This window comes from Crotalus tigris, unplaced genomic scaffold, assembly GCF_016545835.1.
Source record: "Crotalus tigris isolate CLP2741 ecotype Arizona unplaced genomic scaffold, ASM1654583v1 scf7180000017735.2152567, whole genome shotgun sequence".
NCBI lineage: Eukaryota > Metazoa > Chordata > Lepidosauria > Squamata > Viperidae > Crotalus > Crotalus tigris.
In genome coordinates this window covers 1,276,805-1,301,659 of record NW_024096601.1, presented here as the reverse complement: position 1 = coordinate 1,301,659, position 24,855 = coordinate 1,276,805, and the positions used below count along the sequence as shown (strand labels likewise).

The 24,855-nt window shown below is 40.9% G+C and overlaps 1 protein-coding gene across 3 annotated transcripts in view; it reads right to left on the bottom strand.

Moving 5' to 3' along the window:
* The window catches only part of ZNF609 (zinc finger protein 609), a 75,949-nt gene that overhangs the window by 33,684 nt on the left and 17,410 nt on the right, over nt 1-24,855 (bottom strand). For 2 of the 3 annotated variants that reach the window (XM_039339536.1, XM_039339539.1), the window contains exon 2: nt 19,620-20,503. In XM_039339536.1, the coding sequence (XP_039195470.1) occupies nt 19,620-20,372 (753 nt within the window). In that variant the 5' untranslated portion in view covers nt 20,373-20,503. Of the gene's footprint in view, nt 1-19,619; nt 20,504-24,109; nt 24,845-24,855 lie in introns of those variants that run through there. The other variant, XM_039339538.1, reaches the window with a different exon arrangement.

Here is a 24,855-nt window from a genome sequence, read left to right as displayed (position 1 = left end):
CGCTCACGGCCCATTTGTGCATGCGCGCGTGCTCATAAAAAGGCCTGCCTCCCTTTCCGAGCAGCCAAACCAAAAAGGTTGGAGACCTCTGATCTAAACTGAATGCCAGGAAGGATTGAATGGTAGACATTTGCTCCAAGCTGGAAAGAAAAACAAAATATAGACCATTATATCAAGATTTAAATTCAGGAGAAAGGAAGAGGGGAAAACAAATTTCAGGACTACATACAGAAGAACCAGAGATGAGGTGAGATGGACCACATTTCATGCAACACTGCAAAAGCAGCTCTGTTAAATCAGATCGACAGTCTATCTTGTCCAATATCTTGTTTCCCACAAGGGAGCCTGGTTTCCCACCCAGCTGCCGGTTAGTGCTCAGCCAACAGGTTTTATCTTCTCTCATTTGGTCTGATTCTTTATTAAAGCCATTAAAACTAGCATCTACTATCATTTCTCACAGTATAGAATTCAGGAAAATTACCGTAATGCCGGCGTACAAGGCGACCCGGCGTATAAGACGACCCTCGTCTTTATAGCCAGGCCACATTCCTAGAACGTCGTCTTATACGCCGGAAACTACCAGTATTTCCGGCGTATAAGACGACTCGGTGTATAAGACAACCCCCGTCTTTGGCACCGATTTCAGCGCTCGCGGAAGTCGCCTTATACGCCGGCATTTACGGTAAGTATGAAATGAATGACGAAACGCACTTTCCTTCCGCCGTCTGCCATCTACGGTCAATCAGTTCCATTCAGCCATTTCATGGGATCCATAAAACAAGCTGTTGCCCAACTATTTACACCAGGGGTCTCCAACCTTGCCCACTTTATGATTTGTGGGCTTCAACTCCCAGAATTCCTCAGCCAGCATGGCTGGCTGAGGAATTCTGGGAGTTGAAGTTTACAAGCCATAAAATGGCCACGATTGGAGACCTCCGATCTACACAGTAAGTGCATAAAGGCAGCTCTTGCCTTACAATCATTCATTTAGTGACTGTTTGAAGTTACAACAGCACTGAGAGAAAAAAATCACTTGAGGATAGCAGGCAGGTAAAGGTACATTTATTATAATAAACTATAATAATCCCAAATGTTGAGGGGAGTACAACTATAAGAGGTTCACCTGATAATTTCATGCACTTTTTATTTACCGCTTAAGGTATGTATGGAAATTCTCTCTGGAGCCTAAGCGTGTTGAAGCTGGACTACCTATTTCTGCAGCTACAGAACTCTAAGTAGCTAATGCCACTCAGATCCCAGCAGGAAAATTACGGTCAGGAGAAAGCTTGTCAAACATAGGAATATTTGCAATGATCACCCACTGGTTGACTCACTATAACTGCAGTTCACTCTTTCCTGTATGGTTTAATAGCTTCTGCTATTGCTGCTTCCTGATTTACTATGTTAAAAGCATTCATTGCACGTGTTGTAATTTCTCCATTCTCTAACTCTTCCTGGTTAGCTGCATACTGTACCACTTGTAGAGGGCTGGTATATGCATTTGTCACAGTCTTGCTCCTAACCAATCCTACCAAACAAACCACTGCCTACTACTGTATTTCGGAACAGCACAATGAGATGGGCTTGCCAATTTAGTGCAGGCAATTGCCTTTTCTCCCAAAGCTGGATCTAGGTTTTAGAATTGTTGAGAAATTAAGAGATGGAGGGAGGACAGGATTGTCCTGGACCTGGTACAGAACCATATTAAAGGAATATTGTCTTTTTTAAAGACCAAGATTTGCCAAATGCATGAGTTATTGGATTGGATTAAAAGATACAAAGAAGGAAGGATATGAAAAATCACAACATTCTGTTGTTATTCTGCTGTGAATGAGCAAATGTGATTATTATTATTATTATTTTTTGCCATCTTGCTACGAGAACTTTTTGAATACATTGAATCCCTACATCATCTAAGCTATTTACTCCATCAGTATTGGACCTTGGAATTTATCCAACCCAATCATCATATACAAAGATACAAAATGGAATAATTCATCTATATCCTTGGTTTTTTCCATGTCACTTGCCCAGTTTGGAAATTCTCAGATATTCCATTTAACCTTTCCAATTCTTCTATTCTCAGAATGAACAATCAACGCCATCAAATTTTAACTTTATAATGTTCCTCTGGCTTCTCAGAAAAACAGCAAGACAAAATACATTTAGCACAAACCAAGAAACAAACAAAATCATGGCATCTGGCCCTCTCAATTCCTGGCAAATAGATGGGGAAGAAATGGAGGTAGTGACAGATTTTATTTTTCTGGGCTCAAAGATCACCTCAGATGGGGACTGCAGCCAAGAAATTAAAAGACGCTTGCTCCTGGGGAGGAAAGCTATGGCAAATCTAGACAGCATTCTAAAAAGCAGAGACATCACCCTGCCAACAAAAGTGCGTATAGTCCAGGCCATGGTTTTCCCAGTTGCAATGTATGGCTGTGAAAGTTGGACCATAAGAAAGGCTGAGCGCCAAAGAATGGAAGCTTTTGAACTATGGTGCTGGAGAAGACTCCTGCGAGTCCCTTGGACTGCAAGGCGATCAAACCGGTCAGTCCCAGAGGAGATCAACCCCAACTGCTCTTTAGAAGGCCAGATCCTGAAGTTGAAACTCAAGTGCTTTGGCCACCTAATGAGAAGGAAGGACTCACTGGAGAAGAGCCTAATGCTGGGAAAGATTGAGGGCAATAGAAGAAGGGGACGACAGAGAATGAGGTGGCTGGATGGAGTCACTGAAGCAGGAGGCGTGAGCTTAAATGGACTCCAGAAGATGGTAGAGGACAGGAAGACCTGGAGGAACATTGTCCATGGGGTCGTGACGGGTCGGACACGACTTCACAATTAACAACAACAACAACAAGAAACAAAAGTATAATTACTTGCCGTTTGGGACAGGCTATCAGAAAATCAAGCCTCTTGATGCGCCTGGCTGACGTGATAGCGACCAGGAAGGTAACCTTGAGAGACAAGGACCTCAGAGTACAAGTTTTGATAGGCTCAAATAGCGATTTGGTGAGGGCCCGTAGGACCCATGACAATTCCCAGGAAGGATACCTATGTACCATGGGTACTTTTGTGTTGGTGGCACCCTTGAGAAAGGAGCGTATCCTGGGATGCTGGGCCAAGGGAGCAGAATTGACGCAGGTAAGTAAGGTGGACAGGGTCGCAAACTGCCTGCAGATGGTATTAGGCGCTAAACACCTGTCGAGGCCCTCCAGCAAGTATTCCAGAATGCTTGGAATTGTCATGTCCGAGACATCTAGTTGCCGCCTCTCGCACCAAGTGTCTCATCAAAAGGAATGGGAATATTTGTGCAGAAGGCATAAAGGAAGATAATCTAGATGTATTGCAGAGACAAAAGGTTCAATGTTCCCATATAGTTAAGAATGTTGCAGAGCATGATTCGTGTGTTCATCTTCTACATAGAAGACTTGGCCATGCAAGCTTTAAAGTTTTGCAGCAAATGCAAGAGTTTGCAGAAGGGCTAAATTTGAAGGGATGCAAAACATATTTGGACTGTGCCGTATGCAAAGCAGCGAAGTCAAAGACATTCCCAGTTAGTAAATATAGCACAAGACCAACAAAAAGAGCTCTAGAACTAGTCCATGCAGATCTGGTGGGACCTATGCAAGCCAGTTTGGGAGGAGCAAAATATGCACTGGTAATTGTTGATGATTATAGCAGGTATTCATTTTGCTACTTGCTTAGAGATAAGACAGAGGTGCTACAACAATTCAAACAGTGGGTAAGTTTTGTAGAGAGAAGGTACAGACAACAAGTGTGTCAGTTGCAAACTGACAGAGGTACTGAATTTATGTCAACTAAATTCCAACAATGGTTGGGGCAGTTGGGGATAAGACACAGACATATAAATCCTTACACAGCAGCAGAGAACAGTGTAGCTGAAAGAAAGAATGGTGTTTTGCAAACAATGAAAGATTCATTATTAGAAGATTCTGGTATGAGTAGGTCATATTGGGGAGAAGCCATATTGACTGCCAATTATATAGTTAACAGGCTGTGGAGTTCCTCCATTAATAATACTCCATATGCCATTCTATATGGGAGAAAGCCATCACTGGCACATTTGAGAATTTTTGGAAGTACTGCATGGGTACATATTCCAAAAGCAATCAGAAGAAAGGGACAGCAAAAGGCAAGAAAGCTCAGGTTTGTGGGCTATGAGTCAGGGTTAAAAGGATATCGCTTTAGCGATGGAAGTAAAAGAATTGTAATTTCAAGGTCTGCTAATTTTGCAAAACAAAATTGGGACAGAATTAATGCAAATTCTGGGTATGTCTCACTTAATGAGGGTGATCTATTTAATGACAATAACTCATCTAATGATGGAAAAATGGTTATTGAAGATGTCAATGTTCAGGGAGGAGAGGCTGAACAAGACATGAAGTCAGATAGACTTGAGACACAGGAGCAGTTAATACCATGTAGGTCAGAGCAATGTAATAAAGGAATTCTGCCTGACAGGTATTCTGCCAGCAAGGTAAAGATTTGCAATGTGTGGTATGAGCTAAGAAGTTATAAAGAAGTGTTGGCATTACCAAAAGCTGAACAAGAAAGATGGAAGGAGGCCATGGATAAAGAGATGAAATCCATGGGAGACCATGAAGTATTTAAATCAGTGACTTTGCCACAGGGAACCAAAGCTGTGGGTTGTAAGTGGGTATATAAGAAAAAGATATTGCCAAATAATGATGTACAGTATAAGGCCAGGTTAGTGGCACAAGGTTTTCCACAATTAAAGAATGTGCACTACAATGAAGTATTTGCGCCAACTGTGAAAAGTGAGAGTATAAGATTAGCACTGGCATTGGCAGTGGCATATAAGCATAAAATCTGGCACTTTGATATCACAACTGCATTCCTCAATGCTGAGTTAGAGGAAGAAATTTATATGATCCAAGCACCAGGATATGAAATTGCAAAACCTAACATGGTGTATAAATTAAACAAGGCTATTTATGGGCTGAAGCAGTCAGCCAGAAACTGGAATATCTGTTTAGATACTGCTTTAAAGGGTCTTGGATTTAAAAGTTGCAAAGCTGATAACTGTATATATACTAGACAGTTACAAGGAGGGAATTGTCTGTTATCATTTGTGGATGATCTTTGCTTCATCGCGAAGGATGCATCAACAAGTCAAGGAATTTGCTGATAAATTAGGAAAGAAATTCGAATTAAAGAATTTGGGAGAAATAAAAAATATCTCGGTGTAGAGATACAGAAAAATGAAAAAGGTGGTTATATTCTCAGTCAAAGGAGAAAAATTGAGCAGTTACTGGAAAAATATAATATGAAAGATTGCAATACTGCTCCCACACCCATGAGTACGGATTTTTATAATAGTTTAAGTGTGGACAAAGGTGAAACCTGTGATCAAGAGATATATCACTCAGCAATAGGGAGTTTGTTATATCTATCACAGTGGTCCAGACAAGACATAGCTTGCGCAGTAAGCATTTTGAATCGTTTTACTGCTGCACTTACAAAGTTACATTGGATAGGTGTAAAAAGGGTTCTCAGATATTTAAATTTGGGTCTTCAAATACAGATTACTGAGGAATTGAAATTAAAGTGTTATGTCAATAGTGACTATGCAAATGACATAAACACAAGGAAATCAAATTCTGGGATTATAATATTCTTTGGAGGGACTCTGATTGGATGGAAGTCCAGAAAACAAACAACTGTTGCTATTTCAACAGCGGAAGCAGAATTTATTGCTTTATCTGAATTGTGTTCTGAAGTAACATGGTATGTACAGTTGTTGCAAAATTTAAATATTAATGTAAAAGAATCTGTAAAGGTATTTGAAGACAATGCTGCCTGTATAAAAATGGCAACTGGTGACAGGGTGAAGAACAGAAGTAAACATGTAGACATTAAGTTATTGTAATATCAGGGAAGCTGTAAAAGGAAAATTGATTAGTTTACATCATTATTCTTCTGAGGATAATTTGGCAGACATGATGACTAAACCATTGGGTAGTGTTCACTATGGAGACTGTATTAAGTCAATAGGCCTGATGTCTCTTCCTGTCATGAAGGGAGGAGTGTTGGGATATTCATGAGTAGGAAGAGTCATGTGGTAACTCAGTCAGCCAATGTGAAGAAAGTGCCACTGAGTCTGTGCAAAAGGTATTGAGTTAGGAGCTGAATTTTCACTCTCAGTTTTGTCTCTGTATCTCTCTGTAAGAAGTCTTCATTGAGCTATGTTGCTGTAAAGAAGAATGTATGGTATTGTAAATATTTTGATATGAATATAAAGAAATTTATTTGAATCAGCTAAATGCAGTCAACTGTGAGAGCTTCTGATTTATTTTTTCACCAACGGAGAAATTAAAATTCTTTAACAGTAATGTTGTCAATGTAGCTGCTGGTTGAAAAGAGGCAGGGAGGTAGAGCAATGTGTTACCAAACAATTCTCTCTCCATGGTGCATTATCAGATTGTTGTACAGTTTATTTAGCAAGGAAAACCAAATAACAAGAGCAAAGCAAATAACTAAAGACAAACATCCCCAAACTTTAGGACATTGGGTTAACTTTCCTGGCCTTCATCATTCATTTTTTTCACAGGGGGCGGGGTGGGTAATATTTGCAAACGGATAATTGAAACTGGATGTGGTTTAAATTAAGCACTAGCAGACTGCCCAGTGTAGGTTCATCTCCTTCCTCCGTCAATCAGTCTTTGCTTGCTCCTTGCTAAGCTATTTCCCGGAATTCTTTGATGGACGTGTTAGGCAAGGATCCAAGCACATGGATGTTTGGAAAGAGGCTGCACTCTGGCTGTAAAAAGCATTTTTAGAATTAGAACACAGAGAACTTGAGCACAACCAGTGCTTGGAAAGAATGTTAATAGGCTCTTTCCATGATTTTATACCAAGGAATAAACCATGTTTTTCTAATAAAGGAGTTGCTGCTCCTAAATACAATTATTCGTGCAAGACAGAAGCTTGTATTTTGCAGTCGTGAAGAGAGCTTTCTTGATTGATCACATTTCACTAGAGACACAAAAAGCTACATATTGCTAGAATTCTTTTTAACCTAGACGGTCTTACCCATGAAAAAGAACCCTACTCCTAAATGGCAGTAAGTTCATTCCAAACGCACAAAAAAGAAAAAAGAAAAGAGAGTACAGTAGCTTCCATCTGTTCAACAGATGTGAAGGGATGATTCCATGCACAAAGAAGAGCAGAAACTAAGCATGCAGTTCATGGTTATAGCAAGTTGTTGCTCTCATTCCTATCCACAGGATATTCAGATTTTGCCATTAAAGGAGAGCAACAAAGCAAAATGCAATTCCTTTCCAATCTGAAGAATCCATATCCTCTCACCTACGTGCCAACTGTAATCGATAACATATCCAGTCGACTCCAGAATTCTGACTGCATCATATTGTTTGTAAGAGCTTTGGCCTACCGTTGTTGAAAAAGTTTAAAAATGATTAACAATAAAGCTCTAGTATTTCTCAGAACAATTATGTGATTTGCAAACTAGACTAAGGAGTGAAAAAAGAATAGAGTTTTAACAAGTGATAGGAATTAAAATAGTAACAAGTCTTTGAAGGCCACCATGCTGAATGAATGGGGTGGAATGAATAGGGTGACAGGAGAAAGACTGAATAGATTAATCAAAGGATTAAACAGACGATTGAGATCTGAGACTGCATTCACAATGTCAAGCCAAGATTTTAAACTACAGTCTACTGAACAAGCCAGAGTCGCATGGTTTATACATAATAATACTACACCATAATTTTATATCTTACTAAACCAAATAAAAAGTCATATTATGACTAGGTACATGCAAATCAAGATATTTTTACAATTAAGAGAGATCAGCATTTATTGGCATGTTCACAACAGCACACTGCGCAACATACAGCACTGTGCATATTGTCTGTAATCCTTCATAGTACATCAGTGGAAAGGAAAATAGTTTAGGAAAATATTCATTCCATTCCAAATTATTTAACTAATAGAGAATATATAACAAAGATGAATAAGTCACATGGAAATAAATGATACTTATATGTAGCCTGAACAGTAACCCACATCTTCAGAGTATTCTAAAATAAAGTTCAATGAAAATACCAAGGATAAGGTATGCACTTAAAACCATACCTATATGATTGCACCGTTCAGGATATGTATTTAACACAATTAATAGAATTTACTTTCAAGTAAAATGTGATAAATCAAATTCATCATGTTGACTACAATAAGTATCTTCCATGAAATATGTGTGGCATTAGCAATATTTGTAGCAGTGTACAACATAAGAAAACTATTGCACTTTTTCTATTTAATTGTTATAATTTAATTTGCATTTTCTAAAGAAACTTTTAGATATACAGGATAAGGAGTATGCGTTAAGATGAATATATACTTCTAAAACTGCCTTCTCCAATGTAATGTTCTTCAACTGTAGATTAGAATTCCCAGAAATCCTGAACAGCAAGTTTATTTGAGGGGAAGGATTCTTTATAACATCCAAGATAAATCCTGATAATAGCTCCGGACACTCCATCAAGCATGTTATACACACTGGTTGTAATAAAAATGTTGGAAACATCAGAAAAAGTATACAAAAACGCACAGATAATTTATTTATTGAATGTCAGTGGACACCCAACTTCTCTTTGGTTTTCACTGGCTTCAGCTGAGAAAACCTTAACCTTCTAAGGGTTGGATGTATTCAGCTACTCAATACAAGATTCATTCAGCAATTGTTACTTGAGGCAAAAATGTCAGGAATGTTTCTGCATTGCAAAATCTATCAGATTGGCATGACAAAAAGGAACATCAGTTGGCAGGACCACTGATGGGAGCACACTTAGCTATCCAGACAATATGTTTAGGAAGTATTTACCTGTTGGACACAGAGATTGGCAGAACCCAATTTCAGCATTTTTTACATGAAACTAATTTGGTTTAAATCCTATTTCAAACAAACCCACATTCAGCATACCTAATAGAGAATGAGCCCAAAGTAATTTAGCGGAGCTGTTTTCGCTTCTGCAGCTGCAAAGGGAAAACCTGCTTTTGTATGTTAATACTTGCAGCATTATTATATCTGAATACAACAGAAGATGCAGATAACAGTGATAAGGTAGAACGGACCTGATTAAAATCGTTATTTTGCATTTAACATTTCTTTCTTTAAAAAAGCAAAACTGCATCCATCTACCTCCCCTTGTTCATTTCCAGTAGACCCAGAATACGTTTCATGGCAATATTCTGTTAGGGCAGTGGTTCTCAACCTTTTTAATGCCGTGACCCCCCCAACCGGTCGTAAGTCGAGGACTAGTCAACCGGTCGTAAGTCGAGGACTACTCAACTGGTGCAGCACCGCTTGCAGAATAGGACTTTGGGCGGGCTCAGCAGGGCAGAGACAGCCTGGACAATTCCTATTGGCTTTTGAAAGCCAACAGAATTAGACTCTATTCAAGAGAGTCTATTCTATTGGCTTTCAAAAGCCAATAGAATAAAAGGGAGTAGCACAGCCAAGGAAAAGGGAGAAAAAATGGCGGGCTGCGTTGTTTGGCGACCCCCGTGAAATGGTCCTTCGACCCCAAATGGGGTCCCGACCCACAGGTTGAGAACCACTGTGTTAGGGTACCTTACAGGGTATTACAATGGATGGATGGAGGCACAATCATGGAACATAGAATCAAAGGTTCCCTATTAATAACAGAAAAACCTCTATTTCCTTAGGTGTAGTTGTCTGTATTATGTTCCTGCTATTATTCCCCTGCTCAGGAACCCAATGACTTGCCAGAGCTTTTCAGCTGCAGCACTTAGTTTCTATGAATTTGCTGCTTTTGCTGCCAACCTAAGTGTGATTCCAGTGCTGGCCCATTTCCCAGGCATGGGCAAAGGCACCAGTTTTCCCCTTCCATTTGCTGACATATCAAATCCTTCAAAAATTACCTCCTCTGGCAAGCGGACCTGAAGAGCAGAACAAAAGCCATCTGCCATAATGCCTGCTAGGAGAGTCCAGAGGCTCTAAATCAACCATGCAATACCTTTAGGGGCTTACTAATACGAGATGCAGATGGGTCCTGAACCAGGCTAACGAATCTGGAAAGCACAAAACAGGAAAAAGATAAAAAAAAAAATGTTTTGTGGAAATATAACGGGGTTTCAAGCTATCGCTAAATATATCCCATCTTAAATAATAGACGTTTCAGGTGCACAGAGGACTTTGACTCAGCACACACCTTTCCCTTTCCGAGGTTCTCTCCCAGGAAAACTACAATGAACCATACCTGATCACCTATCTTATTTCTTAAGACACAGTGGGCACGCTAAGCCCAATATGAGGCCCAAGGGCTGTTCTTCTATCTCAAGAACCCAACATATGTCACACAGACAGCTAAAGAAACGAGGATCCTGCTATTAAGAACTGAGAACTGTTAGGAGTGGGGGCATCTTTGGTATCAACTACATCAGGGAGAATATACGTATTTTTAATTATCAGATGCTCTATTACAGAGGCCCCCAACCTTTTAGGCACCAGGAACCGGTTCTGTGGGAAGAGATTTTTCCACGGACCGGAGGGGGCGTGGTTTCGTGTGCTGCCTGCATTCCATGGATGGAGCTTCACTTGTTTGCTGATTCTGGCATGCTGAGGCCTGGTGCTGGTCCACAGACGGGGGGGGGGGGTTGGGGACCTCTGCTCTATTACATCATGGAGGGTTGTTGTTTTTTAAGAGAAGCATAAAAGCATATTAGATATCCTTTAGGAAACCTTACTTTGAACAAGTATTCTTGTGAGCATACTGCATTAAACCTTTCCTTGACTATTAATATATTAGGCTCACATTAAACCATAAACAACAGTTTTAATAGCTTAATGTACTCTACGAACCAAGTAATCACAATAAGCCATAATGCTTTTTTTTTTGTTTAGTGTGCTGTGTAAGCTACTGTAGTTTACCATGTTTGATGTTTTAGCATCCGTAATAACCACACTGCCCAAATGTGATTTAGAGAAAAAATAATTACAAAAACGCCAAATGTTTTAGTTTTTTCCTATGAACACAGTGGTAATCTTATAGGCACCACTGCATTTGTCGTTCGGCCTAATGAAGATTTAAAAAATGGAATAAGCTATAACGTGTTTGGCTAATGTTACTGCCTAAGCCAAAATAATTCTCTCATAGGTTGAGTGATGTTTGAACAGTCAACAAGGAAACGGAAGGCAAAATAAAACCATTGGAAAGACTTCTTCAGAGCACTATTCTTTTGCTAGAGGCTAACAGTGGCACTGCAGATGCGAAGCACAAGGCAACAACCCACTGCACAGCTCAATGGCGTTTTTACAACTCCGAAAATGTTAGAGTGCTGTGAAAAAGAAATGGTGGTGATGCTTATCTAGGATCATAATAAAGATCTGATTTGATGAAATGGTGATCTCAGGTTGATTGAAGCAGTGAGTATGTAAGCACGTATGTCTCAAAAGGAAAGCAGAATAAAAATGAAACAAATCATTAATGTGTGCGTGTGTGCGTTACTTCTCACTGAATGCATCTCTTCTACTCACAAGGTTGGTGTAACAGAACAAGAACAGTGTATTTCTCAATTACAATACGTCTCCAGAAAAAAAGCATCTCAAACCTATGGCATCTCAGGGTTAATGGTACATGCCTTTATATACATACTGGATACCAAATTAGAAGCCAATGCACCAGATTTTGGCCTGGTTTCTAAAACAGGGAAGGGGGGGGGGAGTAAAGAAATAAACCTTCATTTGCACATCCTCCAAAGGGAGCCCAGTCAGCAGCTAATCAGGGAGCACAGCAAAAGGAGCAGAGTTTGAGCAGCAACTGGAAGCTCTAATAAGAGAGGACCACCTTTTGGTGCATTCCAGAAATATTTAGGTCAGAAAGCAAAGGAGGTAACACATCACAGTAAATAAGTGGAAATTTGAATGCAATAGTTCGGTGGTGGCGAACCTATGGCATGGGTGCCAGAGGCGGCACTCAGAGCCCACTCTGTTGGCACATACGCCACCGCCATCAGGCCGCCACTGCTGCCCAGAGCAGGAGCCCCACCCAGCACAAAGGAGGCAAAGCGGCCGACTAGCAAGCTCGAGTAGAGGTGGTTAGACTGGAAGAAAAGGGAGGGGGAAGCATTTTACATGTGCGCATGCGCACACGGGGCCGCAAGCACGCATGCGCTGCAAATGGGGCGGGGCTAGTGCCTATATGATAATCACTAGCCCTGCCCCATTCTTGTGTGGTGCAGCGCCTTGTATCTGCAGCCTGCGACGCAGCGGCTGCCATTTTTGCGCCTTGCAGCACAGTGGCCCATTTTTACGCCCCTGTTTTTTCCATACCAGAGGTGGCACTCAGAGGCACCTCCTTCCCCCCCGCGCGAGGGCACCACAATGCTGATGCGGCCCTGGCACTTTGTGATAAATAAGTGGGTTTTGGGTTGCAGTTTGGGCACTCGGTCTCTAAAAGGTTCGCCATCACTGCAATAGTTAATAGGTGGTATCTCCACTCCTAGAATGGAAAATAAAAATCAGTGCAACTACCCTAACGCCACAGATAATTCCTGACCTCTTTGCAAATCTACTGGCCTCAAAATATTTCGGGTGCATTGGGAATTCTAGCTACGAATAAATAGCCTTTTGGACGGATAGGTGGAAGGGAAAAAGTAAACGTGAATAGCAACAGCAGTGTAATATCTGCTTGGCTACAAACTGCTTTTAGTAGGAATGGGTATATTTACTGCTGCTGGCATTTTTAGAATCACAGCAACTGACTGGCACCACTTAACGGGAATGATAAGCATGCCTCTACTCTAGCTCGCTGGCCTTCAGCCCTTGTCATCGGGAGCAGTTGCCTGGCTTAGAAGGAAGGAAATTGATGGCTTGGGAAATTGTCTCTGACAGAGCCGCTGCCCTTTTTGTCACATCTCCAGGAGAAGAGGGGTTCGAAAGCTTGTGGCTATACTTAGCTCAGCATTGTTTTTGTTTTTTTCACACCGAAGTGCTTATGGCGAGGGCTTTGCCCATTATTTTTCCAACAATCCCATAAACACCATATCCCTCCACCGACAAATGTGTGAGAAGCCCTCCAAATGTCAGCTCCCTCAGTTATTTCGAGTGTTGTTATGTTACTTCTCTAACTGCCCTGGTGCACTTCCTAATTGCTTTTGTGTCCAAACCACTGAAGAATTACTTAGAAATTTTAACAATTCAAAGTTTGGATAAATGAGAGGAAAGGGATTCAGAAGGCACAAGCTTTGAAAGTCATCCCTCCTCCTTCTAGATCTAGACAGAAGCCCAGCTTATTATTACTGTTCATTCCAGCCAGATGTTTGGACTGGACCTAGCATTTTCACCCATCTATTGAATCCTTCCCAAAGACCTGGGATGGTGTTAAAAGGTATCCTGGCAGGATGTAAGCTGTTCCAAGTAAAGCTGCCATTTGCAATTAAGTGATGGTGATTCTGTCAATGCCATATTATTATTATAAACATCTGCCTACTTCAGGTCCTTGGGAAGGGCTCAATAGGTAGACAAAAATGCCAAGTGCAACATAATTCCCCTTAAAGATTAAGAGGACATGCTATTAGTTAATCTGCAAGCTCAGGCATAACTATTCTGCTTCAAGAAATACTTAAAGGTAACAAATCCCCTCTAAGTAAATAACCAGTAGAAGCTCTAGGAATTTAAGGAAAAGAACAGACAGAAGCTTATCTAATCATAATAGTTTCAGCATAATAAAAAGATGTGTTTTGAACTTAAGCTCCCAGGATTGCACACCACACCACCCATTAGAAGTATTTATTTGACTTTAAACATGTAATCTATCAACTCTCAAGTTACACAGCCTGTGTTTGTGTCCAACCTTTTGGTTTGCTTGTGCTCATTGGGTGAAGAGGAATTGTCTTGGGCTGCCTATAAAATATACAATATAGTTAATGTGCAGCATACAAATCACATAACAATAAATGATCTTGTGGGGCTGCATTACAGATAGACCTGATGACCGTTTTTCACACTTACGACCGTTGCAAGCAGCCCCAGGGTCACATGACCAAAATTAAGAGACTTGGCAACTGACTTGATATTTACGATGGTTGTCGTGTCCCTGGGTCATATGATCATTTTCTGTGATCTTCTGACAAGCAAAGTCAATGGGGAAGAGAGATTTGCCTATTAACTGTGTAACTGACTTAACAACTCCAGTGATACCCTTAGCAAATACGGCAAGAGAGGTCGTAAAATGGGGCAAAATTCACTTAAGAAACATTTCACTTAGTAACAGAAATTCTGGGCTCAATTGTGCTCGTAAGTGGAAGACTACCTATACTAGCAGACCAGAGCTACATACAGCCCGTGGGCCATGAGGCTCTTGTGAAGGTCAAATTAAATTGGTACCACATTTGCAGATAAAAGCAATGCAGAAAACCACTTTATATGCTGTATAAATCTCAGTGCACGCTTTATCTAGAAAACTGTATTTTTGAGTTAATTTGAGAAAGTTCTATTTTGAGTTAACTGTTTCATGAGAAAGCAGACAAATAAATTAAAAAAGGAGAGCTGAAGTACGTTAACTTCTAAAGTCTTACTGAAGTGTGTTAACTTTTACAGTCTTTATCAACCCTTTTACCTCAGAAGCAGACAACTCTGAACACAACAGCTCCAGAAGGATACCCCAGCAGTCAGCTGAATTTATTTAAAACTGACAAAATCAAACAAGTTTAATCTTGCCATTAATTATGACTTATTATGAGCCATATTTCCAAAATCTCTAAATACATATATATCCATCAGAAAAAAAGTCACATAATGCAAAATACAAAATAAGCAGTTTAAAAGGTCAGGATATTTGGGGGGAAAAGAAATTAATTAAATTTCATTTTCACCAACATTATTCACTGTCAGGTGCAAGTAACCAGGAACAGGAGTTCAAAGCACTATAAGTTTATTACAGGCTACCTATGCACAAGACTTTGTTCTACTAACCGTCAAGGCAAATTGGCAGTAGATAAGAGTCAACAAAATTCATAGAGAGCTGGACTTAAGTCTCTTGTGGCTGCACCAGGATTCCAAACCGATGACGCATTTGACCCCACCTTTGGACTCCACCTGGCCATCTCCCACATTCACTATACTTCTCCATGCCTTTCAATCCTATGTTGCTCTCTGTGACCACAATAAAATTTGATTTGATCCTTGCAAACTATATATGCTTTAATAGTTTTTAATTAAGTGAGAGCTGTTTCATAATATCCCATTGTGTGAAGCGCTAAGGACCAAGTCCAGATTTCTACATTAGTCTGTGACATGTAGATTTATTGATTGTACAATTTAAAAATATCAGATTCCTAAGGCTTCCCCAATTCATACAGAAACAAGCAATTCTTGAACTCTTTACCTGAACAAGGAAGGAAGGAAGGACATACAATTCTCCCTTAGCAGCCATAATTTGGGAACCGGTTTTGCAATAGTTTCAAAACTGCCATCAGCAGGAGAGAAGGTTAAAAATGATGATTGAAAATAATCAGTATTATTTAATCAGTATTAAATATTTACTGTATTTCACTTTCTTATCTTTTTATCTGAAGGTCCTTCATGCTTTGCTGTTTAAAAAAACCCAACTCTATTTTCACTAGGCTAACTCTGTGCCAACTGAAATGCAAATGAAACTATAAATATTTGTTGATAAGAATTCTTTAAAAAAAAAAATCAGGTCCATTGTTGTTCAATATGATTGCTGTGATTCAAGTCTTTATTTCCAGAACAGATAACTCTTACCTGTTACCTGTTACCTTTTATCTAGTTTCCATTGGTGGGGAGGTGTTTGCTTTTGGTTTGCTTGAAAGATTAGGCTTCACATAATCTGTCTTTGGCTTTACAATCACTAAGGAAAGCCTGTTGATCTGATTCAGACAAGAACATTTCTGAATGTTCTGAAACTCTTTTGGTTTCGGAAATTAAGATTTATTCTCTGCATTCAGAAATGAAAAAAAAAACTCCACTAATAATACAGTGGTTTCATATTCTTGTATTTTAGAATGAGCTAAATTTTTTCCCACTCATATGGAACAAAGTACCACTGTTTATGCTAAAGTGACACAGGACGTTTTCATTTTGCTTCTGCCACAAAGAAGGGAGGGTTTCTTCTCCCTCCCCCAGTTTAAGATTGTCATGATAATCTCAACTGGGCCTATAAATAATTACTGACATACATTATGAAAAGCTTTGATTTGTAAATTGAGATTGGTGCCTCTCCCCAACTATAATTTTTAGTAGGAGAGTAACTGAGTCTTCTAATCCTTGACAATGACAAAGAATGCATTCAGAACACTATGTGTGCAAGACCAGCTGCCCGTACATACCTCTACAAGAAGCTTATTAAAATCCCATCTTCCTCCATTTAATAGCATCATGTCAGCATCCCGTATCTCAGAGGAGCATGCTTTCTCTCTATCCCATCCCACCCCGTAACTCTTAAATTAAAACAAAGCTGCAACAAAAGCAGGGGGGGAAAGTGAAGCTGTATTGTCCACTGGTTACCCCTTGTTCTCCATTTGTCCTAAATCAAGCCAGACAGTCACAGCAGAGAACAATGATAACAGATGGAGCTGCCAGTCCACTAGGTTGTTCCTCCTACTCTCACAGGCACTACAGAAGTTGTTGCCCCACAGCAAGAAACTGCCATTTATTGTGCTATTATCAGCACAAGCAGTACATAGCCAGAGTACTGCCAGCTGCCAGCCACACAATCTCTGAGCTGGCAGAAGGAAGCTCAAACATTAGTCCCCTGATCTTCCAGTTATTTCTTTTCCAAGGTCATGGGCAAAAGAGCCTATCACAAAAGAAAAGGAAAAAAAACCCCACAAATATTTGGTGTTATACCTTACAGAAACATCTATCTCCCAATTAACACAACAGCCTGGGCGAGAGATTTACAAGGATGAGTAGAATCTTTTCTGATGCATGCAAAGTCTCTTCTGGAAAACCTTTTCCTAACTGTTTTATTTTCTGTTCAAGGCCAAATCTAATACACAGGATTCTTCTAAGGTGCCTTGAAGTGGACTCTGTTGCTACTCCAATTTTGTAAGGATATGCATTACTGCCAAATTCAAGCTGAACAGTTTTTCTTAAATTTTTTTGCCCTACAGGTAAGTGGGAATACAACTCCCACTGGATGTGCTGCCTGGAGATAATAGAATGAGAAGCAAGCAAGACTCTTACTAAGGCATGTTTTCCAATTAGGTTTACCACAGGGCATTTTCCTTGCTATAAAAAGCAGAACCAGCTCTATGCTCAATTTGACAGGACTAATCAATTTTGTTTTAGAATCTGGAATCTAAATTCCACATATTACAGAACTAGTGTGACAGTTTTCTGTAGACATTTGTGGGTTGAAAAAAGGCGTAATACCGCCAGTTTTTTTTCCTCTTTATACTGCACAGAAGTAATGACAGTTAAGCTTCAATATAAACACAAACCATTACCTATAATCAATAGGAAAGAAGTAAACTAGCTCAGTAGTACGGGCAATAAACATACAGCGAACCAACATCTCCATTCACTTGTTAAAAAATATCTGCCAATCCTTCAATATCTGCTATTTTAGCTGTATTCCAAAGTATATTCTAGCTCATGGTATTGATAGAGAGGGAAAGAAATTAAAGATATAAAGATACTAATCTTCCCTTCTTATATAAGCCTCCTGAAAATGCAGATTTCAGTTATTAAATATCACGAGGCTTCCAAAGCACTTAAAGCAAAGTATGTTTTCTTTTTCCTCCACAAATAGCTCTTGCCATAAAAACCATGATAGGAAAGTGATGAACCTTGACAGCACTCTGGAGAAAATGATACTGAATAGGCATTTCCCCTTTTTTTTTACAGTGTAAGCTCAGTCCCACTTCAGCAGCCATCTGGAAGGCATCAGGCTGGGGAATGGCTACCCTGTAGTGGAGAAAACAAGTGTTCACAAATCCTATCTAAACCCAAGTGGTAGATTTTTGTTTCCTTTATGAGATAAGTAGGTAGCTTATGTGCATTTTCCCCTGCTTTCCCACATCAATATTTTCCACATAAAAATAATAATAAAGCAGGATCAGGCAATGCATACATGCATACATAAAGCGTTGCTATTTCCAGAATCTAGGCAGAATAAAGTAATACGCTATCAGCTGGGCTACAGATCTGATTCTCTGAAAGCCATTAGCTCTAAGCATTTCCTAGATGAGCACCTGAAGGGTCAAGTAAGCCTTATGCACCATCCATGAAGATGCTCTTTTCTCCTCAAAAACAATACATTGCTATAAATAATTCAGTACGGGCAGGGGACACTTCACAGATGTGCTGGGAGATGCAGTGGCAGAAATAATATATCAAGTTATACAGCTCACACAAGCTTCTAAACCAGTATTTCTCAACCTTGACCATTTTAAGGCATGTGGACTTCAACTCCCAGCATTGCTGGCTGTGGAATTCTGGGAGTTGAAGTCCACCTGCCTTAAAATGGTCAAGGTTGAGAAACACTGTTCTAAACACACAGTCTGCCTTTAAAATCTTTGGAAGCAACCGAGAAGCTTTATCTGTTTCATTCCTTCTGTTCTTCCTAGGAATACAGCCAGTCCTCAGTTAATGACCACTTGTTCGGCAACTGCTTGACGATAGGATGGTGCTCAACAAGAGGAACTCATGACTGGTCCTCTAAGTTCTAGCCGTCCAGCGCCCCGTTGTCACATGACTGCAATCTGTGTACTTGGCCACTGGCTTGCACTTTCAATGGCTGCTGTGTCCCATGGCCAGGGGATCAACATTTGCAACCTTTCCAATTGGCTTTCCACAAGCAAAGTGAATGGAAAGCTGTCAGGGAAAGTTGCAAGACACTATGCTAAGTCTTCCCCACCCAACAGCAGCCACCACCCTCAGCCTCCCCACCCGACAGCAGCCACTTACCAGCATGCCAGACTGCTACATGGGACGTGCAACTTCCTGTCATTTTTGGGTCGTTGGAATTGGCAAAGTGGTAATGAGGTTCTTGCTTAACAATTCACGATCCTTGCTTAGTGACGGCAATAGGGACTGCTGGGATTGCCAGTGTGGTCACAAGACACATTACAACTGCATTGCTCGGTGACAGAAATTTTGGTCTCAATTACTGTTGTTAACCAAGGACCACGTGCCTACGATAAATAGCCCGAGTTACAGGCTACACTAAAGTCACTACCATTCTGTACAAACAATATAAAGCACAGGATAGGAAGTTCCCAGATTCTTTTATAGCATCAATGAAGACGATTAATAGCTACACCTTCATCATTCCATCAATTGCATTTCAGAAACAACCCTTCACGTCAACAGATTTAAAAACTACAAAATCAACTTTCCAGTTCTTCTGGGCCAAGAATGACACCCACTTAACTATCAAGATTCCAGAACAAGGGACACCATATAGCAAAATAGGACATCATATAAACTACGGGACAGCATACTCCACCCGTTATTAAGGAAAACACTGTGGATATTAATATTAAAATGATATTAATGGTTTCAAGCAAAAGCAGCGTCCAAGGAACCCCCCCCCCCAAAAAAAAACCAACCTGTGTCTTACCTTCTCTGATTTGACCTTTTTGAGCTGTCGGCACTCGCTCTCCCCATCTTCCAGTTCTGATTTAACTCCCAAAGGGTTGAGCGCAGATCCCGTGTCAATAGCTATACCTCCAAGCTGCTCGGCGGCGGCAGCAGTAGGATCAGGTCCTTGGCCGCCGTCGTACTGCCCAACCCTGACCGCCAAGGCAAGCGGCTGGAGGACCGTGGGCTCCTTTTCTGCTGGAGTACCCACACCCTCACTCCTTTCTTTCTTACTCTTGGAAGAGCCGCCTTCCTTCTCCTTCTTTGAGTTCGCCACGCTGCGAGAAGTCTTGGCTGATTTCTCAGAGCCTTTGGGGGCCATGGCAGCCACCAAACCCCCAGAGTTCACGCCCTCCCCCGAGCGCCCCTGAGCCTCCTTCTTGCCAGCAGTCCCCTCGCTTGGCGTGAAGAGGGAGGATCCTGGGGCAGCCTTACCAGTGTCCTTGCTACTTTTACTCCGCTTGGATTTGGACTTGCCTTCCTTGTTCTGCGGACCTGGCACCGGAGTCACAAACTTGATGTTCTCTGGCAAGGTCGCCACAGCGTTCGGGGCTGGCAGGCCCACCTCCTTGGAGCCCGACATTTCCAGTTTCTGCTGGTCCTTCTCCAAATCCGCGTCCAGGTCAATGATGAGATTCCCTACTCCAATGTCCCATTCATCCCCACTGTCGTATGTCTCAACTGGGTTTGCATCCACTCCTTTCCCTCCAGTAGCTCCACTGCTCAAGGACATCTTAGAGTTAACGGCCACCTCAAGATTCGAGCCTGTTGGCTGCTCCTTCAGCCTCAGGGTGTGAAGTAGCAGCTTCAGCTATGTTCTCAAGCCTCCAGGGATCAAGAAGGACCCAGGTGATAACATAATGGCTGAAAGGAAAAGCAGGGACAACATATAATTACATTGCCATTATTTAGGAAGTGTATTCTAAAATCGTACACAACACACCAACAGGGGAAAGGATTTTACATGCAGAGTAATTGAATAGCATCACCTAGTCCTGCTTTCATTTCAGGCTGAAAATTACGAAATAGCGTTTTCCCTTCAGTCAGCCAAATACCAGCAAAGGGCAGTTTCAGATGTGCCTATGAACCCATGGCTGCCCTTCCATCTGTGGCTTTCTTTAAGCGTTATTGGGTGTCTTTTTCTGCTCCACGCTAAGCATGAGATACTGATGATCGGTACTGTAACACATGGGGAACACTTACGGGAACACAACAGCAACACCGTTTTTCAGAGAGATGGGTACTGTATTTTCATTTTATTCTCTAATTCCACAAAGCACAAAGATTATGCTTCGGTAGCACAAGGATGCAGATTGATAAAATAGATCGGGAGGAAGGAACACAAGTATAATATTAGCAGTTAATTCATATGATTGTAGTTGCCTGTACTATTTTCCATGCGTTCCCTCACAGATTCTCTGACTTTGGCTGCAAACAATCTGCTCTCTGACAGATCATTATGGAGATTTTTCACCTCAGGAGCTGGTATTAGAGCAGGAAATTTAAAAAACACAGCAGTGATTTTGCCTTTACGGTAGATAAATATAGAAGCATAAGCAACTGCAGAATCAGGAATGGCTTGGAAAAACTGCAGCCTCTCGCTACCCCACCTTCTGATAGAGTACATAGCTTACAGTACTACTATTTGTCTCCCAGAAATATTCTGGCTGATTGGCTTGTCACATCTTCTCCCTAAGCCTTTATTCCACCTAATGAGATCAGAAGCAACCTTCTTCCTATCTGGAGTAGAAGGGGCAGAGCCACAAAATGAATTATCGACGTGCCCTATCTTTTTTTAATGTACTAATAGAACAAGAAACATGTCCTACAGTCAGAAGAGCAGGAACCTGTGCATACTAACACTCCTTGAAAATCATCAGCCTCGTGCAATTTCATTTTTTGTTGCCGTTGTTCAAGAGGCTGGAAGAGAAATTACAGCATTCTACAGACATTTCTGCCAAATTGAAAAGGCTTATGGGAATTAAGATTTGCAGAAGGATGCCTGCTCAGAAGCACTGTTGTATTAAATATAGCCCAAATCCATCTTCAAGCACGTATCAGGAGACTGCATACATGGTTTATCCTAAACCAAGTTAATAATGTGGTTACTATTAATAATTAAACCTCCTCGGTTTAATACGTCTTTATAAGTCATGACAATTATTTTGATCCCAAGACCGATTTGCTTTTAACACAGAGAAAAGCATTGTGCTTTTTGAGGATTGAATGTTGTGATACACAGATTAAATTGTCATACTGAAAAATGGCAGATGACAGAATTTGAAGAGTTGCATTTCAGTCTTGATTATAAATCTGGCATGCAGTGCTCGGCTCCAAAGCAAGAATGAAGCTTCAGATGGGGTTGGTGTATTTACTGTATCTGCCAGAGGTTCTTTAAAGAAGACATGCTTTTTTCCAGACTTACACATGGCCCCTGAAAAATATGTTTACCATTCAGCTACAGTGTAAGCTCAGGAAAAAAAAAAAAAAACAGCATCTTTAAGGAGCTGCTGGCAGGCACAGTAAATCCACCCTTGCTGGATCTGGAACGCCTTTCCAGCTTCAGATCTGAATACTGCACACCTGGCAAATAAAAACAGGGAGTGTTAACTCTCTTTATGCCAACCAACTCTGTCAGTACTAAAAAAGTAAATATCTTCCACGGCAATCATATCTTTATACTCATCACAGAAAACTGCAATCAAATACGAGCTAATCTTGTTTTTTCTTATATGTTACAATTGCACTTCTGTCATAAATATTACCTGCATTCGGTACTTGAATGCTTAATAAAGCAGACTAGGCTCTCATCATTTGATCAGTTGAGCAGAAGCACACATTTTAAGAACATAGAAAAGATGTATGTGGAAACTTTGGCTTTTCTATCTATAGATTAAATAAGTAGTCTACTTTCAAGCTCATCTCAAGATACAGTGATTTTTACCTACAGCAACATAACACAATTCTCCAAAATTTTCCTTCTCCCTCAAACATAAACAGTTCTAGGCAAAATATTACTGTATGTTGTTCCTCCCGTGTTCACATAATCGCACAAAAGGCTGCCTATAGAAACTATGCCTTGCCTTGTAGGACAAATAGCAATAGCACTTAGACTTATATACCGCTTCACAGTGCTTTATAGCCCTCTCTAAGCAGTTTTACAGAGTCAGCCTCTTGCCCCCAACAATCTGGGTCCTCATTTTACCAACCTCGGAAGGATGGAAGGCTGAGTCAACCTTGAGCCGGTCAGGATCAAACTGCTGGCAGTCAACAGAATTAGCCTGCAATACTGTCTTTTAACCACTGCGCCACCACAGCTCTATATGCGCCAACAAATACTTACTACAATGGGTGGAGGTGTTATACTAATACAAATTAGAGTTCATAATATGAATTCCACTTCTGGTGTCTTAGATCCATGCCTGTCTAGGCTTCTTTGGGTGTGGTTGTGTAGGTATGGGTGTGTGAATAATTTCTGCCCAAACTCTTGTTAAAATAACCCACGTCTTCAACAACACTAAGATTACTACAGTGTGCTTGATCTGGGATTATTTTTGAAGGCTACTCAGAAACAGGAGTTGGTACAAAAGGGGTGTTGTCTTACCTGAATGCCTTTTCTCAGCACAGAGATGGAGAATGCAGTAGCCTTTATAGCAGCAGATGGAACTGCTACAATCATATTATACTCATATTTCAGGTGTTACATTATTATATTGGCTTTATGGAACTTGGCTCCCAAGTATCTTCAGGATTGACTCATCCAATTAGAAATGCCCATTCTGGGCACTTGTTCTCAACTGGGGTGCTTACCATAAACCATGTGGAAAAGGGGGGGGGGAGAAGGCTAGGAGTACTTCCCTGTGGTGTCCCCTACACTTGGAACAGCCTTTCCTCAAAGACCATGCTGGCAGCTATCGTTGTAGAAGGCAACTGACATGGATTTTTCCCAGAGCCTTCACGGTGCAATTTGTTACCATGTACTCTAGAGTTGTGTCCTGGTTATCATATATATTAATATCCTATTAATAATATTGCTTGTTTTATTGAATGTATCTCAACATTTTATCGTATTTTTAGTTTTGCTGTATTTTTACTATAAACTATGGATCTCTTTTATATGGCGGCATATAAATATAACAGAAATAAGCCAGAAGTTTGCCTTTTGTATGTTACACGCAAGTCCCAATATTTAGTTTTTTTTTAAAAGTATGGCTGGAAAATGTAACTAATAAACTCTGTGCACTGCGGATTTAACCAGAGGTCTGAAATCATACATCCTACTAATCTAACTATACCTTAGCTTGCGGCTTGTGGCACGCTGCCCCTCAAAAATGTGTAGTGCAGAAATCAGAAATAGGCATCCAAACCCCAAGAAATTACTGAGATCAGTCCAAGCATAGGAATTCTCCTCCATTTCCTTCTTGTCATGCAGAATTCTACCCGTGCAAAGCAGAAACTGCATGTACTCACTTGTACAACTGGCAGTATTCCAACAGGATTCTAAGGGAAGTCTTGGAACAGAAATACTGAGAGAGACAGCTTCTCACTTGGGAAAACCACACATATGCAGGGCCAGACATAAATATTTTAACTCCATTAAAGGCTGCACGAAACCACCATCAGCTGCATCTGCATTCCGAGAAAGAGTTATGTCACTAAAGAGCAACTTGACAGTTCACTTCCAAATTGTAGTCTCTATAAGGACACCTCCTCTAGATTTCGCAAAGACTCTGTTTTGACTTCTCACACAGTTTCTGCTCTCTTGCTGATCACAGCAGCCTGCACGATGCTGACCTTTGGCGGAGAAGTAAGAGGCAAAGAAAGGCCAAGTGGGAACGACAACGTGACGCCGAAAGATGGATTGATCCCACCAGCAGCTTCAGCTACATACAAAGAGAACGTCTCCTACCAGCTACATTCAAGCCTGCAGAACTCTTGAGTTGCTTCCAGACATTACCCACAGCAATTTTCAGCCTGATTAACTTTCAGGAACGCCATCGCTGAGGAACAACAGAAACGGTGGAAAATCTCCAGCGCCAGGCAACCACAGCTCCAGAGCTTGGCCAAGCTCACAGCATTTCAGATGGTTGCCTTGCCTTTCCAGGGCCGGAGCAAGCCAGCTTGCGTGCCTTCTGGCTCCAGGCGATCCCCAGGAAAACAAGGGAGAGCAATCAGAGCAGAACAAAGCAGCTTTTGAGATGGATCTGCCTCTGACA